General features: G+C 40.6%; 4 protein-coding genes across 5 annotated transcripts; 2 read left to right on the forward strand and 2 right to left on the reverse strand.

The window, feature by feature from the left end:
- The first annotated feature begins 18 nt into the window (after positions 1-18).
- On the forward strand, positions 19-4,105 carry c16h6orf62 (chromosome 16 C6orf62 homolog). The gene is made up of 5 exons (XM_056399389.1): positions 19-1,608; positions 1,756-1,932; positions 2,019-2,144; positions 2,519-2,653; positions 2,762-4,105. The coding sequence occupies exons 1-5, from the start codon at positions 1,480-1,482 to the stop codon at positions 2,885-2,887; spliced, it is 693 nt and encodes a 230-aa protein (XP_056255364.1). The 5' UTR covers positions 19-1,479; the 3' UTR covers positions 2,888-4,105.
- Position 4,106: 1 nt separating this feature from the next.
- On the reverse strand, positions 4,107-5,710 carry acot13 (acyl-CoA thioesterase 13). The gene is made up of 3 exons (XM_056399393.1): positions 5,550-5,710; positions 5,194-5,378; positions 4,107-4,558 (listed from the first exon to the last, which is right to left on the reverse strand). The coding sequence occupies exons 1-3, from the start codon at positions 5,631-5,633 to the stop codon at positions 4,399-4,401; spliced, it is 429 nt and encodes a 142-aa protein (XP_056255368.1). The 5' UTR covers positions 5,634-5,710; the 3' UTR covers positions 4,107-4,398.
- On the forward strand, positions 4,553-8,487 carry tdp2b (tyrosyl-DNA phosphodiesterase 2b). Of its 2 annotated transcripts, none has more exons than XM_056399388.1 (7): positions 4,553-4,670; positions 6,510-6,634; positions 6,758-6,907; positions 7,107-7,198; positions 7,408-7,526; positions 7,621-7,791; positions 7,898-8,487. In XM_056399388.1, the coding sequence occupies exons 2-7, from the start codon at positions 6,540-6,542 to the stop codon at positions 8,177-8,179; spliced, it is 909 nt and encodes a 302-aa protein (XP_056255363.1). In that variant the 5' UTR covers positions 4,553-4,670; positions 6,510-6,539; the 3' UTR covers positions 8,180-8,487. The 2 variants fall into 2 exon arrangements, with proteins under 2 accessions (XP_056255363.1, XP_056255362.1); XM_056399387.1 differs by lacking the exon at positions 4,553-4,670 and adding an exon at positions 5,832-6,217.
- A 3,853-nt stretch (positions 8,488-12,340) lies between these two features.
- On the reverse strand, positions 12,341-24,524 carry tmem64 (transmembrane protein 64). The gene is made up of 3 exons (XM_056399915.1): positions 22,973-24,524; positions 17,285-17,440; positions 12,341-15,650 (listed from the first exon to the last, which is right to left on the reverse strand). The coding sequence occupies exons 1-3, from the start codon at positions 23,681-23,683 to the stop codon at positions 15,459-15,461; spliced, it is 1,059 nt and encodes a 352-aa protein (XP_056255890.1). The 5' UTR covers positions 23,684-24,524; the 3' UTR covers positions 12,341-15,458.
- Positions 24,525-25,624: the final 1,100 nt, after the last annotated feature.

Genomic DNA, 25,624 nt, shown 5'->3' on the forward strand with positions numbered 1-25,624 from the left:
TGTGCAGCCATTTTGGGGAGGCTGTGGACCGACGAGCTTGTGTGCCATTATTAGCTGCCCGAAAACACACAAAGAAACCAAACGGAAAAACGTTGGACGACACGCCGTTAAATATGGGCCCGCCGGGAGACAGAACACGCCACTTGTCGATTGAAAGAACGGAGGATTTCCGCTGGATTGTCGATTTATCTTGACATGGCATGCAGCAGGGCGAGTCGGAGGTTGTGACGACTGAAGAAAAGAAGAGAAAGAAAACAAGCGCAGCAAACACCTCGAAACTTCAGACGTGGAAAGGGGAGATTTTGTCTAGCTAATGTTTATTTCGCCATTCAACGTGTGTCGTTGGTTTGGCTACTGATTCTCTGGCTGAGTTTTGTCGATGAAGTTGTTGACAAGACACGACTGAAGCAAATTATACCTAGCTAAAATGCTGAGCACGAGCACAATCAGTTAGTCAGTCAACCCTGCAGGTCTCCTGACTCTCACAGCACTGGCAGTCACATTGAACCAAGCGAGAAGATGTAAACGCGTGGAGAGATGACTGTACGCTAGCTAGCCAACCACACATAGGCCTCAATTAAGCCAATCAGTCAGAAGATAAGATGTAGCTATATCGTTGGTTCACTACTAGTTAGTGTCGGAAGTGAATGCCTAGATTAGCTTGCTAGCTCACCTTAGCTAGTGTGCTAAAAATACGCCCACATCATGACTATCAGCAGTGGCAGCACCGCAGGCCGTGGGCCAAATGAGTGGCAGTAAAAGTCAAGGAAATGTCAAGTTACTTTCGCAGTAGTCTTCGATGTTACCCGGTGCCAATATCTCCTGGCATCTGTATTTACCTGCCATGTTTGTCTGTATCCCCGATCCCTCTGTAACACGCACATAACGCAGTCTCTACAGAGAAACAAACACAAAACGACAGCCATGGATGAGGGACTTTGAAATGACCCAAACAATAGAATATTTGTCTGCTTGCTAGTCTCTGTAGTCCTCAAATTCACTAGCAAAAATATATTGCCGATATGGGTTTTTATAGTCGCAGCCGTTTCTGTTGATTTCAGTATCAGTTTTCAGAATAAAAAATAGTCAGATTTGAGTTGCTGTTTCATTTAAATCTCCGTTGTAATCCCTTGTCGATGGCAGGTTGAAAAAAAACCTCATTTGGCTTAAGTCATGTCTTAAAACATGGATTTCTGGTCAAGTAATAAGGAGATGTAGTCTTAGCTCGTTGATCATTCCCCTCCTCAACACTGCCCTTTTCCAAAAAAAATTTAAAATGACTTAGTCTTGTTTATGATTTGTTGACCTTTTCAGTTGGTAGTTAGTGGGTATTTCACAGATCTAGCCTAGAGTTGTTTGATGGGTTGTCTCTGCAAAGGGTAGCTAACTCCATCCTTTATCCAACGTATAAATACAAAAGTAGAGAGTGTAGCCAAAAGATTCTGCACAAGAGAAGAACATTGCCATCAAAATCTAACCATGGGGGACCCAACTTCACGAAGAAATCAAACAAGAAATCGCCTTCGAGCTCAACTTCGGAAGAAAAGGGAATCTTTGGCTGATCAGTTTGACTTCAAGATTTATATAGCCTTCGTTTTCAAGGAAAAGGTTTGTCAGCAAATTGGAAGATAACAGTAATTTACATTTTTAACCCTATACCATATACCTAATTTGCTCTCCTGTTCAAACTTATGTGATCAAGCCAATCAATAACTTACAATATTTGTGGTTTGTTTGTTTTCTTGGTCATTACAGAAGAAGAAGTCTGCACTTTTTGAGGTTGCTGAAGTGGTGCCAGTGATGACCAACAACTATGAAGAAAACATCCTACGCGGTGTACGGGATTCCAGCTACTCTCTTGAGAGTTCCATAGAACTCCTGCAAAAAGATGTTGTGCAACTACATGCCCCCCGATACCAGTCAATGCGAAGGGTAAGTGAACCATCTGAAGATGGGATATGTTGTAGAAAACATTTAGTCATGTTAATACATTATCTTTTCTTCCCATGTCGTCTTAGGATGTGATAGGCTGCACACAGGAGATGGACTTCATCCTTTGGCCACGCAACGATATTGAGAAGATTGTCTGTCTGCTGTTCTCCAGATGGAAGGGGGCCGATGACGAACCCTTTAGGCCTGTTCAGGTCAGAACTTGTCACCTCATCAGATAACTCAGATGTCTGAAGCCTGTTTTTTTTTCTTCTAATGCAAACTCTGTTCTCCATGAAGTTGTATGTCTGGATTAAGGCAGGGCAATATAGCCGAAACATAAAATGTTAAGTTTTTTTCCCCATAAGCATTTGCACAATTCTCAATTTAAGTACTTTTTTTTTTTTTTTTCAGCAAAATGCACTATTACTTATAGCACACAAACAAAGACACAGTCATATTGCAGGCACTATACACATGCAAAAAAAAAAGGTTAATCCACTTAATTGGATACATATATCACTCAACCCTAGTCTGAATGTTAACACTATTTACTTCTTGGTACACATGTCTTTCCTCTGATTTACAGGCCAAGTTTGAATTTCATCATGGAGACTACGAGAAGCAGTGCTTGCATGCTTTGGGTCGTAAAGACAAGGCTGGAATGGTCATGAACAACCCAACTCAGTCTGTATTTCTCTTCATGGATAGACAGCACTTACAGGTGAGTCAGTCCCCTGAAATTATATTGTAACAGATTCAAAAAGCTGAAAACTCAACACAGTTTCAGACAGACCTTACTACAAATGTTCTCTTTCCACCTCTATTGCAGACTCCTAAAACCAAGGCCACAGTTTTCAAGTTGTGCAGCCTCTGCCTGTACTTGCCTCAGGACCAGCTGACCTGCTGGGGTGTGGGAGACATCGAGGATCACCTCCGCCCATACATGCCTGATTAAGGCTTCCTGCTCCACCCAGCCACATAGGGAAAAGCCCTTCCCCTCCCTCCTGCCTAAGCCTTCAGAAGCAAATTGATGTACTCATCTCCACCTGTTTCCTTTTTAAAAGATTTGAACTTGTGCTTGGATCTCTCCTTTTGTTACCTACTCGTTCTCCCCTCCCTGACCTGAAGCTGATTCAGTTCCCATCCTTGTTTTTTTTTTTTTTTTTCCTCACGCTCCCAATGTTCCCCCTCTTCTCTATGCCATTTTAGTTGGTTCCCCCATTTTTTTCTCCCTGTTCATTCCCTCCTACTCACTCATCCATTTTTGTTTATTTGAACCTGCACGAACATTGATTTTGAGTGGTTGGTTGTTCTCTTGGAGCCGCACTGTCAACAGCACCGGTCATTGAAGGAACTCTTTATGTTGCATCAAAACAGGAACAAACAGTACCCAGGTCTTCACGGTGGTTCTCAGATGGACGTGTTTTATATCCTTGTTGTCATAAGAAAGGATTGTTAAAGCTTGTTTGTTATGTCATTGGAGTTTCTAGAACAACTTTACACATTCTTTTGACCAAGGACAGGTGTGAATAGGTGTTAAAACACCTGTATACGCAAAGATAACAAGATGAACAATATTTGTCAAATCATATGGTGTAGGAATTGCTTCTTATAAACCGCCTTAGTTTTTTTGCTGGACTTTAAAAAGATGTTTTGGTGTCATTTGCTTTCCTCTGAAACATGCTAGGCAGGCCTTTGCTAAAATCTTGAGTGACTTGAAAGGCATTGTACACAAAGTTGAGACATGTTAGATGTTGAAGGTCATTGTCACCGTTCAAGCCGTTCATGCACTATTCATTTAAGCTACTGAAATCTGATGTTCTATGTTTTGTTTTATTCGGGATGTGGGTTGGTGAGAAACTGAAATGTGGTGACAGATTTAATGTTTAACATACCTAACAAAAGTTGCTGAAAGCTAACTGATTTTGTTTTGTTTAATTTGACCTAGTAAAATTAAGATAATTTCCTGCCATGCTCATCAAATTTAAATTGGGTTTTGCAGGCTTGCTGGTCAAAGAATAAGTACATAGTACATATAATTTTGCTCATTGTTGATTCAGTGTGTTCAATTGAAAAGTTATAAGGCGTGTAACTTCTGGGTTTTTTCTGTTGATGATTCTCAAATCAATACTGCTGAGCATATCCCAATACAGTGCAAATTCTGAAAGCATAACCAACTTTGTCCATTTGTTTTATTGCATGTGCATGAACTATTGATACTGTAGTTAGGTCACAATTGATGACAAATATGCAACAGCTGTAACACCACAGGTCAGTAAATAGCCAGCAGTGAGTAATATTATGAAGTTGTGGCACCTACCACTGTTAACAATGTTTTTTTACACAATCAGTGATTTTTGCAAGCTATTTACAGTCAGGTTAGTTTAGATCTTTACTCAGAGTCTTTTGTTTTGACACTACAAATATGATCATGTGATTTACAAACAGGCACAGATTGGGGACAGTTTAGCTGTTGCCAAGGTGTTTAGTGTGTCTTCCTTGTGCAATGAGCTTCCCTGTGACCTTGTTGGTGAGGTCTACGGTGGCAAACGCCAGTGTCCGTCCTTGCTTCAGAACCTGAGCAGTGATGACTACGTCCTCTCCCATCTTAGCAGCATTCATATATCTGGAAGACATTGACGTTGTTTTTCTCAGTCAGTTGTAGTTTATGAAGTTAATCTTTAACGTGATTGTGTTAAGACACTGAAGTCAAGGTCACCACCACCTCTGGCCTGGAGGTAAGTTCGTCATAATTTTAAGACATGGATCACACATTTACAGGGTTACTGGGGTCATGAAAAAACTTGAAAGATAATAAATCTTTTTTCCTTAAGTCAGGGCTGTAGCTGAATTTATATTCGACAGTTAAAAACCTTCACATGATGGGCATTTTATATGCAGATTACAGTATTTTTAGACTCGGTATAATAAAACATTTAACTGAAAACCTAAACATAAAAATCCAAATAAAAACATTTTACAGATTTTCTTTTAGCTAAACCAAAATTCCTAAGAACCAACTAATAAGGTTATAGGTGGATATTAATGCAGATATTAATGTGGCTAGTCTACAAAGGGGTTGCTGCAAGACGTATTATACGTGAGGTGTACTGCACAACCAATACAGTACCGTTTATGAACTGTACAACCAATCTACTCTATGGAGATCATAGAGTATGTCAATTTAATTTACATACAGTATGTTAATCCATTGGTGATACCAATGTTTTTCAGGGAATAAATCACGGCTAAGCGACTCACGTTATGTTCATATCCACACTGACCCCTGGTGCTCCCCTCTCACTGTACATAATAGCCATGGTGGAGATGACATCGACCAGGGTGGCTGTCAGCCCGCCATGCAGCGTCCCTCCCCGGTTGGTGTGCTCCTCTTCTACCCGCATCTCACACACCACTTTACCTGGGCTGGCAGACAAAACGTCCACCTGAGGAAAACAAATATGTAGCTATTTGTGACACTGCAACAACAGAGACGTTATCCAACAAAGTAAATGGTGTGTCAGTAACTACCCTTAAGAGCACAGGTTGGTGCGCGCTCACAGATACAAAGAAATCTTAAAACGGTAATAGAAATGTCGCAGAATGTGTATCTCTACCTTGCTCAGCACCCTGTCGAAGCCTGGGTTGTCGACCATAGCTTTCATTATTTGTTTTAACGAATTTAAAGACAGAGATACCATGTTCAACCCAATAAACACTATCAATGTCAAACTTCTGTTTACTTCACACCGGACACCGCGGCGCTCGATAAATCGTCCGGGTGAAACGTCTTCTTTGGGTTTGTACCGGGTGAAACTTGAAGCTGATCTGCTATCTTAGCTAAGTTACGTTTCGACCGGATTTTTAGTTCAGAAAATAAACAGCGCCGTAGTAATAGCAATATGTGGTGATGGTAATTCGTACATGCAACATGGAGTTATGTACTTTTAATCATGCAAAGAACAATCTAATGCGCTGGGATTTGTTTTAGTTATCACTAGAGGCTAATTAGCAACTTCACCCGGAAGCCTTTCACTGGTACACCTGAGGTAACTTGCAGAGAAAAACAAACATAGAATAATATTTGCGTTTGACTTTTCTCGCGTTGTTCTGAAAGATAATCTAGTGGATGGACAAGATGGCGTCTACATCAGAGTCGGACAAACCGTCAGTTTCTAATGTGGAAGAAAACAGAGCTCGTCTCTGCGATGAGTTTGCTGTAATAGCGGGAACTGACAGCGCCGTGGCTCAGTGCTACCTGGCTGAAAATGAATGGGAGATGGAGGTACAGTAGTCACACCAACTGAGGCCTCACAGATGTGACATTACCTCGTTATGCTACTGTTGTAGCCAGAGACAGAATCCTTTAGCTCGTGGCCACAATGACAGAATAGTTATTCCAGTTCATCACTGCTGCAGCTAATTTCACTAATTAGTTCATCCTCTAATGCTCAAAGAATGAGCCAGCAGATGTTTAAAATCTGCTTTGGAAGGCATTAAATTCTTCACGCAGTTTGCCCGGATTTATGTTTAACTAAACCGTGTAGTAACGTCCTTTCCTGTCACTTATGTTTTAGAGAGCTTTGAATTCATTCTTTGAGGCAGATATGGAGAGAGTATTCGAAGTAGAAGATTTTCCAGAGGATGACACCAGCCCTAAAACCAAAAGGCAGAAGGTTGATGAAAAACCTGCAGGGGGTTGGTAAGTCAGCTGTCTTCCTTTTTGTTGCTGTCTACATTTATATTACTGTACATCAAGTTTCACTCAGTGCTCCCTCTGTTGTCAACCATAACTCTGAACTAAATGTCTCTGTAAAATTTCCAGCATAGATTTGACTGAAGACAGTCCCGCCTCCACACGCAAACCCTCGGAAGAAGATGACGGTAAACTGTCTGTGATCTCCTGGAATGTGGACGGACTTGACACAGACAACCTTGCAGAGCGTGCCAGAGGCCTGTGCTCCTACTTAGTCTTGTGAGTCTGTGTTTCCTCACTATTACTCTTTACTGGCCTCCCTTTGATATCTTAATTCTGGGGGGGCAGTTCAGTGTTCAGAATCAAACTGTGTTGATATCAGAGCTGCAGAGCAGTGCCCCTGGAGATACAAAGTGTAGCTCAAGGATACACATGGGAGGCGGATTGTATTTGAAAAGTGGATCTTCTTCTAATGCAGATACACTCCTGACGTGGTGTTCCTACAGGAGCTCATTCCTCCCTACGTCCAGTACCTGAAGAAACGGGCTGTCAGCTACCTGATCATTGAAGGTACATTATTTTCGATGATGTAGGGACACAGAATTTGACACAGCAATGTCCATGTCTCAAATAACTAGGACAGGATACAGTAAAATGGACTACACACAGCATACAGCACAGTACAGTAGGCCTCACAGCTGTACTATACTGACCATGGGATAACCTGTGGGTAAACTCAGAAGTTTCAACTGCTCCTTCTCTTTACTTGTGCTGACCAGGTGGTGAAGATGGTTACTTCACTGGGATGATGCTGAAGAGGTCACGAGTCAAACTGGTGGAGAACGAGATAATAACTTACCCCACCACTAAGATGATGAGGAATCTGCTTGTAGCTCAAGTTTGTGCACAAAGAGTCGCCTGAATACTCCAAATCATCAAGTTCCGTTTACGTTAACTTGTTGTAAACTTTACATTTTCTTCCTTGAAATCAGGTGGATTTCAAAGGCCAGAAGCTGTGTCTGATGACATCCCACCTTGAGAGCTGTAAGGGCCATGCAGAGGAGCGGATGAAGCAGCTGCGAGTGGTAATGCAGAGGATGAGAGAGGCATCTGATGATTTCACTGTCCTGTTCGGAGGGGACACAAACCTGAGGGACACTGAGGTTAGTCATTTGTCTCTCCAGTCGCATGCAGTCAGTGCACTTGAGGCTATACATTTAATCACAGTGTGTACCTATTTAGTAATACTTGACTTGGGCTTCATCTCAGGTGACCAAGGTGGGCCTGCCCTCCAGTGTCTGTGATGTCTGGGAGCAACTGGGCAAGCAGGAGCACTGCCGCTACACATGGGACACCAAAGCTAACAACAACAAGACTGTTCCCTTTGTCAGTCGCTGCCGTTTCGACCGCGTCTACTTCCGCCCAGCAACCAAGGACGGAGTGCCACGTCTGGCCCCCGACCACATGGCCCTGGTGGGGCTGGAGAAGCTGGACTGTGGACGCTACACCAGCGATCACTGGGGAATCTACTGTAGCTTCTCTGCTGGGTAGAAATGCACAAAACAAGCTGAAACCTGAATATCAAAGCTTTTGTCTTAGATAAGCTGGTCTAGTTTGTTAGGTGAGGGTTACAGTGCCAGCACAGACTGGGCATTGACACTGGGCTCAGACCACAGAAACACTTTCTCTGTGAAAGATGTTCTGACTTCATCTGAGATTTGTTGCCTGTAAATTTTACATATTGATTTGATTCATTTTATTTTCTTATGAGTCTCTTGTTCAACTCTCTGCTCATTTTTTTCCTGTACTTAAAATAGAAAAATAAATGTAGAAAGAACAAATAAAAAATAAAATATCAACGTTTGCAGTATCTTGAAATTATTTATAGTTGACAATAGTTCAGTGTTGACATTTTGAAACAGTTGATAACACAATTTAACCACAAAGTTTATTAGTAGCTGTTCTGAAGCTTTCGATTATTTCAAACAGTCTTTCTAAGCAGATGGTGTTGGTGTTTAAAATTTCCATTTTCTATCTAAGGAGTATTTAAGTTGGACCTGAAAAAAATATTTATTGATCTTGGAAAGTGGTGAGGTAACTGTTTTGTCAACATCTGTATTTCAAAATTAAGACAGTAGAAGCGGCAGGCCTATGTCACATTAATATGATTGATATTAACAATAATATTCTATGTATGTTGTACACTTATACATTCTACTCTATAGTATGAAAAACTCCTTACAGGCAACAGTGTTTTGGTGAGATGAATGTAATATTGGCATCTGACCACTGGAGAGCAGGCTCTGTACCATTTAAGTGTATCAGTAAGCTTTGTCAGTGAACCAGTGTAAACAAGGCTCAGGTCCTGAAAGTAGGGAAGCTGAATGGAGTGCAGCCCTATGATATATAACTAGTAGCACCTCTGGTTTTCCTGCTATATGGTATAAAATGTCTGACGTGAAAAAGGGCTATAGGATTGATACTTTACCTTATGCAGTGATTTAATAGCACCCACTAGCTACCTCCCTGTAGGCTTCAGTTCTACCCCAAACCAGAGGTAACCTCCTCCTCCTCACAGTCCCTGCCAACACACTGTCAAGACGTCTCCCTCACCTCCCTTTGTAATGCACCCTTCAAGTCTGAGAGTGTGTTTTCATGTTTGCTTGGTGAGCAGACAGCACAGTTTTTTGTTTTTTTTTTTACAGCAGAGTCACACAGAGTAAAGAAGAGCTGACCTTAGGAGAGGACGCAGATGTGACTCTTCCCTGGGAGCAGGCGTCATCAGAAAAGGCCCTCCCTCCCTTGTTTGTCCCCCACTCCCTGGTTCCTGATCAGCAAGGACACATGGACCGAATCTGTCAAGCTCTAATGAGATCACCTAAAACCTAAGATATGTACACCTCAAATCCCAAATTAATTTTGTTTCTGAATGACGTTTTTGGAAAGCAAAGGGAATATACATTTCTTCATGCACAGACTTTATAAGATATAAAACATGAAATACTCCCCAATTTCTGTATTTTGTCACCTTCAGCAAATATGCACGCCCAATTTGCAGCAAAGGGTTTCAACATCAATACTTTTCTACATTTTGTGTTCTAATAAGTTCAAAAGTACAGAAAAGAAAAAACACAATTTGAACTACTGTGGATTTACAATGATTTTTATCCATCAGCAGTAGTGTCTGTGAGACCCTAAATGAGGGGAAGTAAAGCCGTTGTCAACAAATCGCCAAAGTGGCAATATTTGATGAGAAAGGACAGCAGCACTCAAAAACACAAAAATCTCAATATTCTGAAATAAAAGAAATAAAAGAGTAAACTGACATGATAGATTGAGTTTATACTTTGTAATAAGGTTACGAATCATATGCTCAATGAATGCATTGCATGATAATTTAATGCATGCATTAAACCAGGGTGTGTCATGAATTCCTGTTGCTCATTATTAGGAAATGATAAAGTCGCTGTGGGTTTATGTGGTTGGTTAATGCTTAATGGATAATGAATGAATTAATGCTAATTAATAGAAATGATATGCCAATATGAAACTGCTTTTTCCTGCAGCAACATGCAGTCATTTGCATCCGACCACCAGTTTGATACAAAAATACATCTTCATCTTTCTATCTACCTCTCTGCTCTGCATTGAGAGAGGACTATCAAATGGGATTTCAGCAAATTTATGGGCATATAAATGATAACTGAATTAGTAGTCATTGACTGATAATCAATTAAGTTTTTACTAATCACTTCGAGTCAGACTGACGACACTTTCTTAATGGTGAGCAAAAGGAATTTGTGATATATTCTGCATTAATTCACGCATTAAATCATCATGAGTAATGCATTACTTATGCATTAGTTAAGCACATGAAAATAAATTGCCTCTCAAGCTCCTCCAGAGGTGCACTGCTTTGCCCTACTTGTGTACTGAGCTCTTTCACACTACAGCAGGAGGAGGAGAAGAGCGGCAGGTCATAGATGGTACAGATGGAGGCAACAGCTGTCTGGGCCAAGACAGTGGTCATGTGATCTATCCGTCTGCCCTGAGCAAGATCCCTCTGCCAGAGGCCCATCAACGTTTCCCTCCTCCACAAATCCATAAACATCTGCACCGCAAGTTTCCCTTTGGAAGGCTGCATGGACGTATTCCAAGACAATCTCACTCACCCTGTTTCTTTTCTTTTTATAATTTCACTCTCAGATGTGTTTTCAAGCACCAACAGCCTCCCAGATGTATTTTTGGAGCTTTCCCTCCAAAAGCGTAGCCCTCAGTGAGAGCTAGGGCTTTCATTTGAGGCCCGTCAAAATGAATGTTCTTGGTTTTGTGTGGACGTATCTGCGCGCTGGCGGGGAGGCTCTGGGATGAGATTTGTCCTTTGAGGCGGGGTTGGATGATGATGGATCAGACACAGATCTGACCCGAGCCCGGAAGAGATTGGCGGATTGTGTGAAGAGCAGTGGATGAATCTGTGCTGCAGCTCCTGGTAAAAGACAATGCAATAAAATGCAAGAGGAGTCTGGTCTGTTACTGTTGGATTGATAGACTTTGGCTGGGCTCTTTCTGGGTTGTTGTATTTTTTGTTGTTTTTGGGGTGTAAGCAGATGGCTATGGGCAACTTTTCTGCTCTGTGTGTGTGTGTGTGTGTGTGTGTGTGTGTGTGTGTGGTTACATGGGCACCTCACTGATCACAAGCAACATCTATCTGAACCATGTCTGTCACACAAACACCCACCTCCCCCCTGTACAGATAGCTTGTCACAGGCAAGGCAAGGGCGAGCGTAAGTGGTGCTCCACTCTACATCACCACCGCCACATCCATCACTACTTCACTTCAAAATCGCTGTGACAAACTGCCCCAGAAGCCAGCATTATTTCTGGCCATGCAGTGCTGCTGCCGCTTCTGCTGCATATTTGAGGACTGACAGTTATTTAGAGGTTTGCAAGGTAAGGGGAAACCTTCTAAGCAAGAATATTTTGTCTTCCCTTCACTTTCAAAGGGTGAAGGATGAAGCCAGGCAATATTTAGAGACTCATGCTAGGATTTGGGGTGAGGTTATGATGTGTGTGTGTGTGTGTGTGTGTGTGTGTGTGTGTGTGTGTGGGCGGGGGGGGGGGGCAAGGTTGGGAATTCACTCAGTATTGCATAAGGTATTCTCAGCTGTAAATTATTAAACACAAACAGGAGTGGACTGTAAGTTTCTACACTAAAGGGGTACTCCGGTGATTTAATATTCCACTTCCATGAGGTTGGGGGACTCACAAAAGACAAACTAAAAAAAGGAATGACCAAAATTGATGCAGCAGATGCTGAGACATTCTGACTTTTAGTTGTTAGTATCCAGAAACATTGGATCATACATTTCCCATAATGCAACTCAGCACCATTTTCCATTTAACAAAATTTTGTAAGGCTCCCTCATGAGCAACGGAAAACATTAGATAACTGCAGGATGAGTAATACTCAGAGTAATACTACTGTACATCATGTGTAAAATTGGTTGAGTGTCCCTTTAAGATCACATCTTATGAATATTTATTAGTGGGATTCTGCCAAGAGTTAATATTTGCACTGGGTACCACTGTTTCAAAATAAAGATATGAGATATGAATCAAAAAGTGGTGGAACAATAAAGAATTTTTGAACCTGAGAACATATAAAGCGATTGCATTTGCAGAGATCCCACCTAATAAAAACCCAACCAAACATTTTGTAACAAAGTCTGACAGGTTTTATTTTCTCTCTCATAAATAACACTGAACAGGCATCGTACAGTGATAAATATCAATATTTATACACTGTAAAATTCTCTGTATTACAAAATACAGTATATGTGTAATGCACTTGATACAGATGGGGAAGTATTGCATTTCATAGCACCAAACGTGACCTTTAACTTGCCCCCTTAAGTTAATGATCTCACACTTTACTCCTTTATAACAGTTTAGATGTGCAGTTACACCCCAGATTCAGGTCTTGTGTGGGTATCTATGAAATATACTTCCCTTAGGAATCAGTTGTTGCATAACTAAATCTAAGAGCCCACCTAGAAAGAACCAAAGCATTTGCTGTAAAACTGCTCATTTTTCCACAATCTTATTTTCAAAATCAACCCAGTCGAGACGCTAATTTATTATGAAGTGTGTCCGCGGTGGCCGATCAAGTTTCATGTATTTAATTTTTGCATTATACATGGCATAGTGTCCGCTTCTTTCCCACTTCTGAGCAGAACAGCTACACGATTCACACTTTATTTGGAAAGTAGAGACACTGCTGTCAGGTGAAAGCCTCGAGTATTTACATAATTTTCTCATCAAAAACTAAAGAAAAATAAAAATTTTCCATGCCTTTGAAAAGTGAGAAAGTGAGAGCAGTGAGTACATTTCATAAAGCCCGTAGCCATAAAACACACTCATCTCTCCCGACGTAAACTTTCAATTCAAGTAAGACACTGGAAAAATGTTTAGATGTGATTTAGACGATTTTCATGTGACAGGAGTGAAAGGTTGATCGCTAAACATCAATAAGCAATCAGCAGGTTTAGGGACTCTCCAAAGAAAGTGCTACAAAGCTGAACAAGCTGTTCTGATCACAGATGTTGGCGAGTCTCTTCCAGATCTTAGGCAATGCAGAAATGTCCGTCAGAGGCAGAAGGAGGTAAAAGGCAGGTTGGACACTGTAACACAAACCTGGGAATGTTGATACTCAACCTTACAGTGGAACATGGACCAGCTAACAACTCAAATGCAGTTCTTTTGTTTACCTTTGAAAGAAATATAAATGCTTACAAACAGATCTTTAACATTGGAACTGAACAGCAATTCCCAAACACTTGTCTAAAGATCTTATTGGTAGGACTTCTATCATACTGTATATATATATTTTTTGCTTTTGACTTTCAAACATTATTGCTAAATTCACTCAGGAAGGGGCCCTTTCAACCAACATTTAGCACAAAAATAACGCAACAGTTTTTCAGAGGACTGACAGCATGGAATGTGTTTGGCAAACATTAAATCTGGCTAAAAAAACTGGGGAACAAAGAACTTAATATTAAAATGAAAAACAAAAAGTTGTACCGGGGATACAAAACTGACTTCTGTGAACAAATACAGGGACATAAAGATGGATATTTCATATAGGAGCCCTTATTATTCCTCAATCAGACTTTGTCTGAGGAGCAGCATCACAATAATTCATGTAAAAATAAAAAGTTCTTATCACATTCATCACTTAGTGTCCATGTTGTGTTTGATTGTCAGCTTCTGAGAGACATCCGTTTCACCTCCTGACCAACCAAACCTCTTCCTAGATTAACTTATGTGTATGAAAACAATGTTTGTCTGTTGAACTGTGCAGTGTGTGCAAACCAACCTACAGCATGAGAGCTTTGTTGATGTATTATTAAGAGCTAAAACACAAAATAAATTGTTCACAGGTCATTTCTATCATTACCAACAACATTAAGTAATAAAATTAAAGAAGTCATAAGTCACATTTAGCCTCAGCTCAGGTGGGGCCAGTGTCATGGCGTCTGATAAGCTTTATCAAATTATGGCACGTAAAAAATAACAGCCTCTTTATCTCATCTAGCTTACTCGTCTATAATGTAAGTAAAACCTAAAAAAAACACAGACTTGGTTTGTGTTATTTTGTATGCATGAGAGCATTTCTGATTAGTTTGGTTTCAGCACTGAAATATGACATTCATGCCATTTCATCATGTATTGCACAGCATTGTCAAAACTATCACCTTAAGCAAGAACTATGTATTAACCTTAATGGATAATCTCACAGCCAAAAGAAAAAAAAAAAAGAGAATGTAAAACCAAATTAATCAAAAACATTTAAAGGTAAGCTTGGCGTCTCAGTTTCATTTCAGTGTGGGATTCTTTCTGTAGAAGAACATGTGGCTGTGCTACTGAGGAGCCGCTCACGCTGCACTTCAACTTTCCTGGCAGAAACGTTCCTGAGTTTCCTGCTGTGAAATCTGCTCTCCTCCCCAGCTGCTCTTCTCAAAACTGCAGAAGTGCTAAAATGATCTCCAGGCAGACGAGGCCAATTCAGCGGATGTGATCGTAAGCAAGCAGAAATCACATGGTCAGAGGCCTGTAGTGCTCACTGAGAGCTTGTTCCCTCACTCCATAGTCCAAAAATAAGACACTTCAAAAATGAACTGGACTAAAAAGCCAAATCTTTCAAAAATATTAATAATGCCCTTCTTATTTATATTTTATATTAGCACTGGATGTCAACAAACAAATCCTAAAATTTCCTGAAACAAAAAAACAGATGAAGTATGAGATAAAGGTGCATAGCTTACCATTCTTTTGACACTGAAATAAAAAAAAACAATTCCTTGGTTCTCTAGAAAGCTCCAGATTGCACATTCATAGTGTTAGCGGGCGGTTATTGCCGAGCTTTTTTTTTTTTTTTTTTTTTTTCCTTCCAATGACTCATTCACTCATTCTCATACTGATATCTCTAAACATCACCATTTAATTGACATCTCCTGTAACAGAGTAAATGTTAATAAGTACCTTGATGAAAATAATAATAAAAATTAAAAAAAAAACTCCCATGATGATATATCACAAAACCATTTTCATCAACACCGTTTCTTAAGAGGTGCGTGGTCCCGCACTAATGAAAACAAAATGTACCAACAAAAAACATACGACACTATCAGGGCTTTTCTCACATGGGTGATGTCATACTACACCACCAACAAGTTTTGGACACTGTCTAAACTCAGCAGGTTCCCTTAAGCTCTGCAGTCTTACAGTTAGTTATAGGAGCTACTACACCACATGTAGTGTTTTAAGGTCACACCACATTAATGCAGTTTCCGCTGCCAGCTGTCGCCCTCTTGCTGCAGTAGGTGAAGCTACTGTGATTGGTGGAGGACCCGTTCATGTGCGATGACTTAAGCTCCATCTGGCAGGCGGCGATGGCTGCGTTGAGCTCTACCTGAGCCCTGTGCACGACGTAGAACATCAAGCCGATGCTGATGACAATCTGCACAAGACAGAAGAACCAGATTCAAAATGGCTTTCCCATTTGTTTGACTTGTGTAGTGGTGGCGACCTGAACTGCCTCGTATTCTGAGGTGTACCTAATATTTTGCTCTCCTAATAAATATATCTGTGGGACAAGGACAAAAATATGAGATACACCAACTCTCAGAATATATTGCACTACATTAACAACACCACAAACATTTGTCTAAAAATTACCATAGAGTTGAACACAATCATCACAGCCTCATGTGAGACCTTCATATAAACCAAGCAGCTGTAAAATGAACCTAAGATCGCAGGAAAAACTGCTTGAATAGAGCTGAGAAGTTCGTTTCAGCATAGTTAGTACCTAACTTCGTATCCAGGACGGATGTTAGTAGGCAGGGATACACCATTCTTTTTTGGCAATACTGGTTCTGATACTTCCACTCACGGTATTTGCCAATACCAATAGCTGATTTGATACCAGTACTCTCTTATTCCCAAATTTTAAATCCATATAAAACACTGCATCAAGAAGAACAAGAACAAGAAGATTGACACCACTCTCATATCTGTACGAAAAATACGAAGCTACCGCCAGCAGCTGGTTAGCTTAGCTTAGCACAGAGACTGGAAACAGAGGGAAACAGCTAGCCTGGCTCTGTTGAAAATGCCTACCAGCATCTCTAAAGGACCAAACTGAGTTTGCAGCCGAACATAAAACTTTACAATGAAACTGAAGAAGTATTTAACGTGGATAGGTTGTGGCTGTCTAATACCTGTTCTGCAAATAAGATAGGTACATTAATATTGGCCCACAAATTCTAAAAACATTTAAAAAATATTCACATTCTTCAAGATTCTTGGTATCTGTTTGTTTCTATATGTTTGGCATTGAAAAGAATTAATGTTTGTATGTATGATGTGTATCCTGGTTGGCACACAACAGTAAGAGATAACTGGGCTGAGATAACTCAGCTCCTCCAGATGGAGCTTCCCACCACATAAAAAAAAAAGGCTTCTTTGTGAGTAAGACCAGTTGTCACTTTGGACCAAGAGCTTTCAGTTCTGCATGAAACTGACACCCACTTCATTTTGAACTGACCCTTGACCTCTGTGAACTTCACACAGAGGCCACCCCTGATCCCTGAATGCCTGTGAGGGTTAAATAAAGCTGAACAGGTGTTAGGGATGTGGTGACAGATTGAAACGAACCTTTGGAGCAAGACAGAGTTGTGGGCATATTTTGCATATCTACATAAAGTTCAACATTTGTATCTTGAAGTTTATGTTCCTTAAGGCTTAAGGAAGAGGCAGATGTCTTTGTTTTTGCACTAGAATACAGTTTGAGAGACTTGGTAGACATAGATTTTGAAAATAAGGGAGGAAAAGAAACAAATCGACCGACAGAACATTTCAGGGGTGTGTGAGGGTGTGGTCCAGAGCTGTCTATCACTTTATTATTATGAAAAAAGGACAGTAGTTTCACACAACATAGCTATAAATAGTGTTTTCAGGAACAAGTAACAGTTGTGTCACCTGCAGTCTGTGTGTGCTTGATGTCTCATCATCATCACAAAATGTGAAAGTTATGGTTATTTCTTATTAAGTTATTTTTTCAAACTGAATGTATTATCGCCAACAACTCACCTGCAGGCTGAACACAAAATAGCCACTGATGCTCTGCTCAGCGATGACGTCCTCCATGGTGCGGAGCGTGGTGCCCAGGTAGGAGTTGAGAAGCTGGGTGGGTAACAGACCCACAGAGGAGGCCACCAGGTAGTTTGGCAAGGACACATCTGTGATCTTGAATGGAAATAGCGATAAGAAACATGTTTCAAATTTCGTAAAGTACTGCAAATTGAATCAATTCCAACATATGCACAAACCACTGCTATGAATCCTAGTCAAATGAAGTCACACAGGATTTGTCATTCGCTCATCTTGAACTGATGTTGGTTACTCCTAAGATGAAATATATTTGTATTCCTGGTGACAATTTTAAACATTTTGTTTTGGAAAAACTGTACAAAAAGGCCCAAACTACATTGTTATTGACAAATTCATAAACATAAACAATCTGCAAAATCCTACTTGGGCTGGTAAACAGATTCTAAGTACCATCTGGTGTAATTACCTTGAACTACAACATGCTATCACACACCTAGCTCAGTGTCTCATTTCATATCTTAGTTCAGCTACCTAAATATAAAGAAGTGCCTGCTTTGCTGTCACCTTTGAACCCTTGATTAAGTAATGACATAAGCTGATGCGTGTCTGTACCGGCTGTGTGAAGATGTGACCTTGGCACTGTGTGCACAGTGACTACACTGTGGCTGATAGCGGCCTGTCAGGGGTCGTGGTGTGTTGCTGAAAGACACTGCCTGTGCCAAAATGTTATCAGGGCTGGACATTAGTGCAAGCAAGAGTCTCCTCACAGCGATAAATCCTAAACCCTCTCCTGTTATCACACGACACACTGATAAGACCCTGAGTTACACCTCATAGGACACATTATCAAAACCAGCTTAATCAAAACCTGGTTAATCGAGCGAATGCTGTTGTCAAGCTGGTTTTCCTCTGTATGTACCATGGAGCATTTTTTCCTCAGAATAGTCATGCCTTTCTTTCTCCTTGAAAGATCAGCACTGATGTGTCCACACTCTGTGTCAACACAGTCACAACGCCTTCAGCTGATCTCTGAGATATAGCATGTGAGCCCGTGAGAGCTGCAGAAAAAGAAAAAGGAATGCACTCTCTTTCTCTCAGCCATCAACCCTGAGTTGTGAAGCATATGTCCTCTGAAGTCTCTCCCCGCTCAGGCATCTAGCGTATGCAGCTGCCTTAGATACGTGGGAAGAGCTAGTCGTTGGTATTTTTATAACCACGTAGAGAATTCCCACTGAACTTCCTCTTCCTCATTTCTGCAAGCCTTTGTAACAAGATAATCTGCAAATTCAAGTGAAAAAACACCCCATCCTAGGCCCGACCTGATTTATTCAGAGCAGCAGCAATGCAGGTCTAAGTTTGTGCTTGTAAACAAACAGTACATAAGGTATCTTGATTGCATAGTAAATTTCAGGATTGCTGCTGTGATTCTGTTTCCCTTTTCATCTGGACACACACAGGCTTTACCCTTTGTAATGAAAGGTGAAGCACAGGTTGTTAATTCAATCCTGCACAAACATGTATGCCCGTAGTTAGGGTCCTATAGATCAAATGATAAATTCCCCAATTGCTTCATCAGCTCATTATGACAGGAGAGCGATGGAGCCACGGCAACCAGCAGTGATAAAGGTCATAAAGCTGCAATAAAATACATGTGAGGATCCAAATATGTCTACTTGGTCCTCAAAGGATTCACAAACATTTTTCCTGAGCTGTCCCATTGTTTTGCTTACTGCTGCAGTCTATGTGTCGTTTTAGGTTACCCGCTATAATGTAGCACCATCCCCACTTCAGCAGAAAGAAGCAAGGGGAGGGGGCACACAGTGAAATCTAGCCTCACCCACAGAAAGTGCTTACCAAGGGCAGAGCAGACAACACATAATTCCACCGTGAGCCAGTACAGGCCTAGAAGTACCAACCCACGGTTAGGTTCACCCTTTTACTGTTGAGAATAAGACAATAAAGATACAATATCAGCTCGGCATAATGACGAGCCTCCAGGTACGATGAATTACAAGGTGTAAAGTTAGAGCCTGAGCTGGGATTGAAACCAATCAAAGCCAGGAAGCGAAAATGTAGCATAGGAGGCAGGCGGAGAGAGGGATTCAGCTTATTAGCTTGCTTCTGGCAGGGTCGGCTACACTCCCTGGTGAAGGCTCCACTCTGCCATTTACCTCTCCAGCTAGAAAAAAAAAAATTATTTCGGTTTGTGCAATGAGTCAACAGCCTGATTTTCTCCAGTTTCTCCAACTTAAACCATCTTTGGTTTAGTTATTAGCTTTCTAGTATATAAGAAACACTAGTTAGTTGCAGATATATCTGAACCTGAGTGTATGCCAGCTAATAAATGACAAGATAATGAAGAACAGAAATGCCAAAGTTAAGTTTAGTAACAGTTTCACCATTAAACCGTTTGGTTTGCAGGGGTTATATTTAATGTTTAAAGTGTATGCAATGCTGCCACTAAACAGCAGTTCAAAATTTTCTTCATCACATGCCAAAGTACAATGTACGGTAAGCAAAGCAGTGAAATGAAGGTCGGACTTGGAAGCAGGGCAAATTGTGCAAAGCTGCAAAAAAATTAATTTAAAAATTCTAAAAATCCTCAATATTATGAAAAATATCACATTATCAGTATCGGCCTCATGAATCTTGTATTGGTCAGGCTACAGTTATACCGTTTAACGTCACTGAGATACAGAGAAAATAGACAAAATTATATGATGACATGTGAATCAGGATGTGAAATGTGAGATTTAAAATCAATATAAGCCAATGAACTCAGAATAAAAGCCCAAAATGCAGGTGCATTACTAAAAAAAAAAAAAAAAAGAATTTAAATTTGATATAGCTGTCTGTCAACTGAAAATATTTCACAAAGAACAATCTCAGGACTCATGACAATGAGTCAAACTGCAAACTGGCAAACAACAACATATGACCCACTTTTGTAGCAATTTTGTTTGAGCTACTTGAAAGCTGACATCCTTTTTCGTGAAGTGTTGTTTGCTTTTCCCTGTACATATTAACCCAGAGCAAGCTCAAAAGCAGTATTTTACAAGACCGTCAATTAGCGCTACTTATAACTGACAGTCTGACAAACTGATTGAGGGGCACCAATAATGCCAGTGACAGTGACGGCAGCAGCTGGGCAACACTGTGTAAAAAGTCTGTCCCTTTGACTTTGACACCTCATTTTCACCTCTCCAGATTCGAACAGCAATTTCAATGTTGTGACTACTGTTAAAGCTTCAGCCGAGTTCCTGGCATGAGAGGGATATTTCAATATTTGGACAGAGCTATGTCCTAACCATGGAGGCTAAAGTACCAACCAATGACAAACAGAATCCGTTTAAGTCATTCAGGCAAAAGAAAACCATCTGCTACGCTTGCATGTCCTGTTCAAAAAAGAAGTTTACAGGTAAACTGCTGCCCATAGTGTGGTACTAATACGTAAGAATCATTCATTTTTAGCACCACAAACTTGCTTAATCTTGAAGTTGAAATTTAATCCAAAATTTACTTCAGAACAGTATTTCCAGTGTACTCAACACAGGGGCCTAAATAAACAACTTGTGAAAAGACAAGTTTCTTCTGCCCACAATTTAAAACGTACATAGATTTGTGATGCCAACATCAAAACAACTGAGGAATACACTTTAGTCTTTAGCCTCATATTCAAATAGATCATAACAGGTTCTGTCAGCTCACTGCTCAACTCTAATGTCACAGCCCAAGCCTTTGAATTTGAGATCCCTCTGAAATACCAGCATGCCAGTCAATGCACAAGAGAGCACAAAGGTTGACTGCCTGTGGTTCTTACCTACAGTCAGCTGATTCCTGGGATGATCTCATATCACTACTGCCAAAAGACCATTTTCACTTTACTGAGGGGGTTGTCATGTAATGTAAATTGTAAATTTACAAAAAATAAATAGAAACATAGGCATTCCAGAACAATGTCTGTAATAAATACTACATGTGTAAAATACTTAATTTCAAATTTCTGTTATCAACAGAGAGGATTTAAGTCATCTCTTTAATCATTTCTGTGTGGGGCGTTATTTTGGGTTGTATTATTTTGAATAAGGTCTTGATTCCTCATGTATGTTGATGATGGCAGACCAGGAAAATGGAATAAAATAAAACCTCTAAATACTATGGCCTGACAATTTACCAGGGCTGCAGTCAATACAGCTCTGACACACTTCTGGATCTGAATTAATTCAACAAAGTGGTGTTTATCGTAGGATGGTGAGTCTGTAAACCAAACTGTCAAAAGCCAAATCCATGCAACCAATCTCCATGCAGCAGAGAAATGTCTAAGTAAATAAGTCATCCTAGAAGACTAACGGGTTTTGCAGCATACAATTACTGTGCTTGTGAAACACACGTCATCTTCTTTTTCCTTTTCCTTTTCCTGCCTCAGGCCTGTGCATCAACTCCTTCATGCTATGAGCTATAAATGCCCTTAATGCTCCCCACTTTGAATCCACTTCTGGATGTCTGTACTACTGTTTTCTTTCAGGACTATTTTGCTTCTCTTCTCGCCAAACATTTTTGCATAGACACAGTGCCATATTCAAAACAGCAGAAGCTTATGGTAAAAGAAATGCCACTGTTGACATAAACAGAATTAGTGAAATACTGCATATGAAGATTTTAAAGTTTTGCACAAAGCCAATTTGACCGGCCTCATATTTTAACTTTGTGCTTCCATATAGGGATTGATAAAACAACAACAGTATTATTTGTTATATGATATTGTTGTATTGTGAGCTTTTCTGCTGCAGTATGGCTTGTAATACTCTGGAGACCTAAGCCTGAGTGGCTACATAACATCAAGTTCACCCTCAGGTCAGTATTTTTCATTAATCATTCAATTACAACCAGCATAACATGTTTCATGTTGCATGACCCCCCCAGCTGATTTTCTACAATACAGTAAGACATCCCTCAAGGCTTTTCCCATTTGGAGGTATCAATGAGTTGACTGTGAAGGGTAATCAGCCAGTATAAATTATTCATGCCATGCATGAAGGTCAAGGGCCTCAGGTTAAGTGTGGGAGTGCAGCTGAGAGCAATATCCTGACACTACTTAGCTTTATAATGTAGGTCACATGCTGTTTGTTGCCTTCACCAAAGACTTCAGATGTACTTTCAAGAAAAGAAATGTCCATGATTTAGTCTAGATGATGTTAAAATCACTGGACGCTTACTGAGTCCAAAACAAACATTGCTCCAAATATGAGAATCCAAACTATGACTTAAAAATATGACACTTACAAAATTAAACAATAATTGATGTCCTTAGGCTTCAATAGAATCCATTTCACAGCAGCACTTCCTCTATCTACAAGAGGAATGAGTTTTCTTTCTCAAGGGACTAGCTGACTGGGGACAATACACGAAGTATCGCACGTAGACAAGCTTCTGGCTAGATCTGATTTCCCATGTGGTGGGTTGGCCTAACAATAAGAATTTTTTTTAAAAGGTCACAGGTTTGATTCCCATAACTCATTTGTTGAACTGTCCTCCAGTAGGTTAATGAGTTCTGTTCCTGGCTGGTCCACTGCAGAGAGTGGATGAGTTTATACAGAAATTACATGACTGTCCAATGTTCTTCTAAACTAATAAGGAAAAGCTGACAGTAGTGTTTTTTATACTCACCGAGAAAACTGCATTTTGAAGCCCAAAAGGTATGGGGGTGAGTCTCGCTAAGGCCACAACTTTGAGTCCACTTCCTCCTTCCACCACTCGGATGACAGCACTGAGCTGTTCACTGTTCCCAACCTTGTTCAACACCCAATCAGTCAATAAGCGTTTGCACACCAAGTGTGCCACAAAAGTCCCTATTAAAACTCCCACCATGACTAGTCCCATTCCCAGAACAAAGCCGTAGAGGTAGCCAGCTGCCACGTTAAGAACAATATATCCCCATCCGCATGGGAATGACACAATAATCAAACCAACTATAAACAGCAAGGCTCCGACGAGGCTGTCCAAGCTCTCCACCCAGAGCAGGAGGTCCTTGAGGTACTGGCGCACAAGGGCAACCGAGGAGAAGCACACAGCAGTCAGGATGCATGCCAGTAGGGCGCTCTTGAAGCAAAAGGTGGTGATACAGCACGGGTGTCTGAACTCTCCACCACTGGCGAAGGTCGTCCCTCCTGTGTCACTGATAACCTCAGGGTCTCCATCTGACTTCCCTATTCCAACCCCCCTCTCGTCAAATGCGCTGCATATCAGGATGTCGATCTTGTCACACTCATCTGTGGCAGTCCTCTGCAGCCAGCGGTTGAGCTGAATCTGTGCCTTGCCCACAGCATGCTTGATGAGCTTGGTGAAAAGCTGCACAGTCGTGGCCCCTGACACTGACATGTTGGTCCTCAAATAAACTCCGGGGACCAGCAGCAACGCTCAGATGAAGTGTCCCACCTGGAGACTGCTGTGACGTTAGAGGTTTTCAGACAGTCTTTAGATCCAGTGCAAGTCCATGTCTTGCAGTGTCAAATTGTTGAGCTTCAACAGAGACAAGTATTTATAAACTTTTAAGAAGATGCTTCAGCAGTGGCATCCCATTGCTCTGCAACTTTGAGAGCAACTGTGTAGTGAGGCATAAAGATGAAATCCGTCACTCTCCTTGGCCATTACATGAACTGTCCAATTTAACCAGTTTATCTTGGGTACACTAGCTGGGCAACGTGCCAGTCCAACGATTTAAAGGTGCCAGTTTTGTAGTCTCTGTCTGAAACACTCGCCATATTCAGTGTTGTCACCCCTCAGCTTCAGGACAGTGCAGAGTCAATAAATGCAGGGAGCTGTCAGGACAGCAAAGAGACGATCTGTGAGGACTCTGACAAATCAATCCAACACTTCTTTAGATCCAGATGTGGTTCAAAAATATCAACTTTTATAACACCACCATTCCCATCCAGCTAACGTTTACCCACTAGCATAAATCACTGCATGGCTAACTTACTCCCGTCGTTAGCTAACTAGCCCGCTGTGTGGATAAAGTCCTCAGCTGCATTTCAGAGACTAAAGCCGGCTTATTGTCCCGGAAAACACAGCGACAGACGGGACGCAGAAGTCAAATATGAACACGCAGTTTGCTGTTTCTCCGTTGGTTAGGTGTTGTTGTTGCTCTCTCCGCCTTCCCTCCGCGGTGCAAGCCGCTGCTGTCGCTGCTCGAGCTCTTCACACCGAACACTGTTTGTGTCCCAGAATGCCAAGTAACCCCAGCACACGTGACCGACAGTTACGCCTTCTCATCCAATCAAAGGGATTCCACTAGTCATCGCGAGAGTCCACGACAAATTCAGTTTGTTTTGGATCAATTGTCTTTGCACGGTTTCTGCGGTCAGTCAGTCACAGTGCTGCCACATGAGCAGAGCCAAGTATTATATAACCAACAATGTTTTCATTACTTCATCCTAAGATTTTACTATTTAACTTAAATTATTCAATTAACTTAAATGATTCAATTATAATTATTTGTTTAATAAGAAATTCCAATTTAACAATTGAGGTGCAATTGTATCCGGTTGCACAGAAGTAAAGAAAAGTATCCAGAATGCAGAATAGCACCTGTCAGTGTTGCATTTTTATATACACTCGTTTGTTAGTTTGTTGGGAACATCTGGATGAAACTAATGCAGCCAACATTCAAGGAGGCTAATGCTAAGGTACTAATATTATTATTATTATTGTTGTTATTATTATTATTATTTTTATTATTATTATTATTATCAGTAGTAGTAGTAGTAATATTGAAACTGTGTTAGAGATGTTGATTCAATCTCATTTTGGAGGATGTAGTTTGTTGATTTGTATTACATTATAGCCTACAGAGAGGTCTTTCTGTTAATAGCCTATCTTCATTGATTTCAATGGGATGGGCAAAATAATAGCGACACTTGTCAACATAACAGTACCACATTCTCCAAATGATCATATGGTTGAAAAAAATTGATTACAACCTTCATGAAGGTAAGACTAATATCAGGACTTTTATATTAGACTGCATTAGTTGGTACTTACTTACTTACGTTACTTGGTGTTCCTAATAAACAAATTAATTAATGACAACTAAGTGTCTAGTATATTCTTGGATCGTTATTTTTACTGATGTATTAACATGCATTTTAAAGGAACTCATTTGAACCCAATTTAAGGACTTTTTATACTGTTGTTTAACCAATAACATGCACCATATTTTATAAAATTATTACATGTTTTGTTTCAATCATTTTAACTTGCAATGTAACTTGCAACTCTAGTTGTAAAATAGGTATATTGGAGTAAAAAGTACAATATTTC

This window comes from Seriola aureovittata, chromosome 16 (assembly GCF_021018895.1).
Source record: "Seriola aureovittata isolate HTS-2021-v1 ecotype China chromosome 16, ASM2101889v1, whole genome shotgun sequence".
Taxonomy (NCBI): Eukaryota; Metazoa; Chordata; class Actinopteri; order Carangiformes; family Carangidae; genus Seriola; species Seriola aureovittata.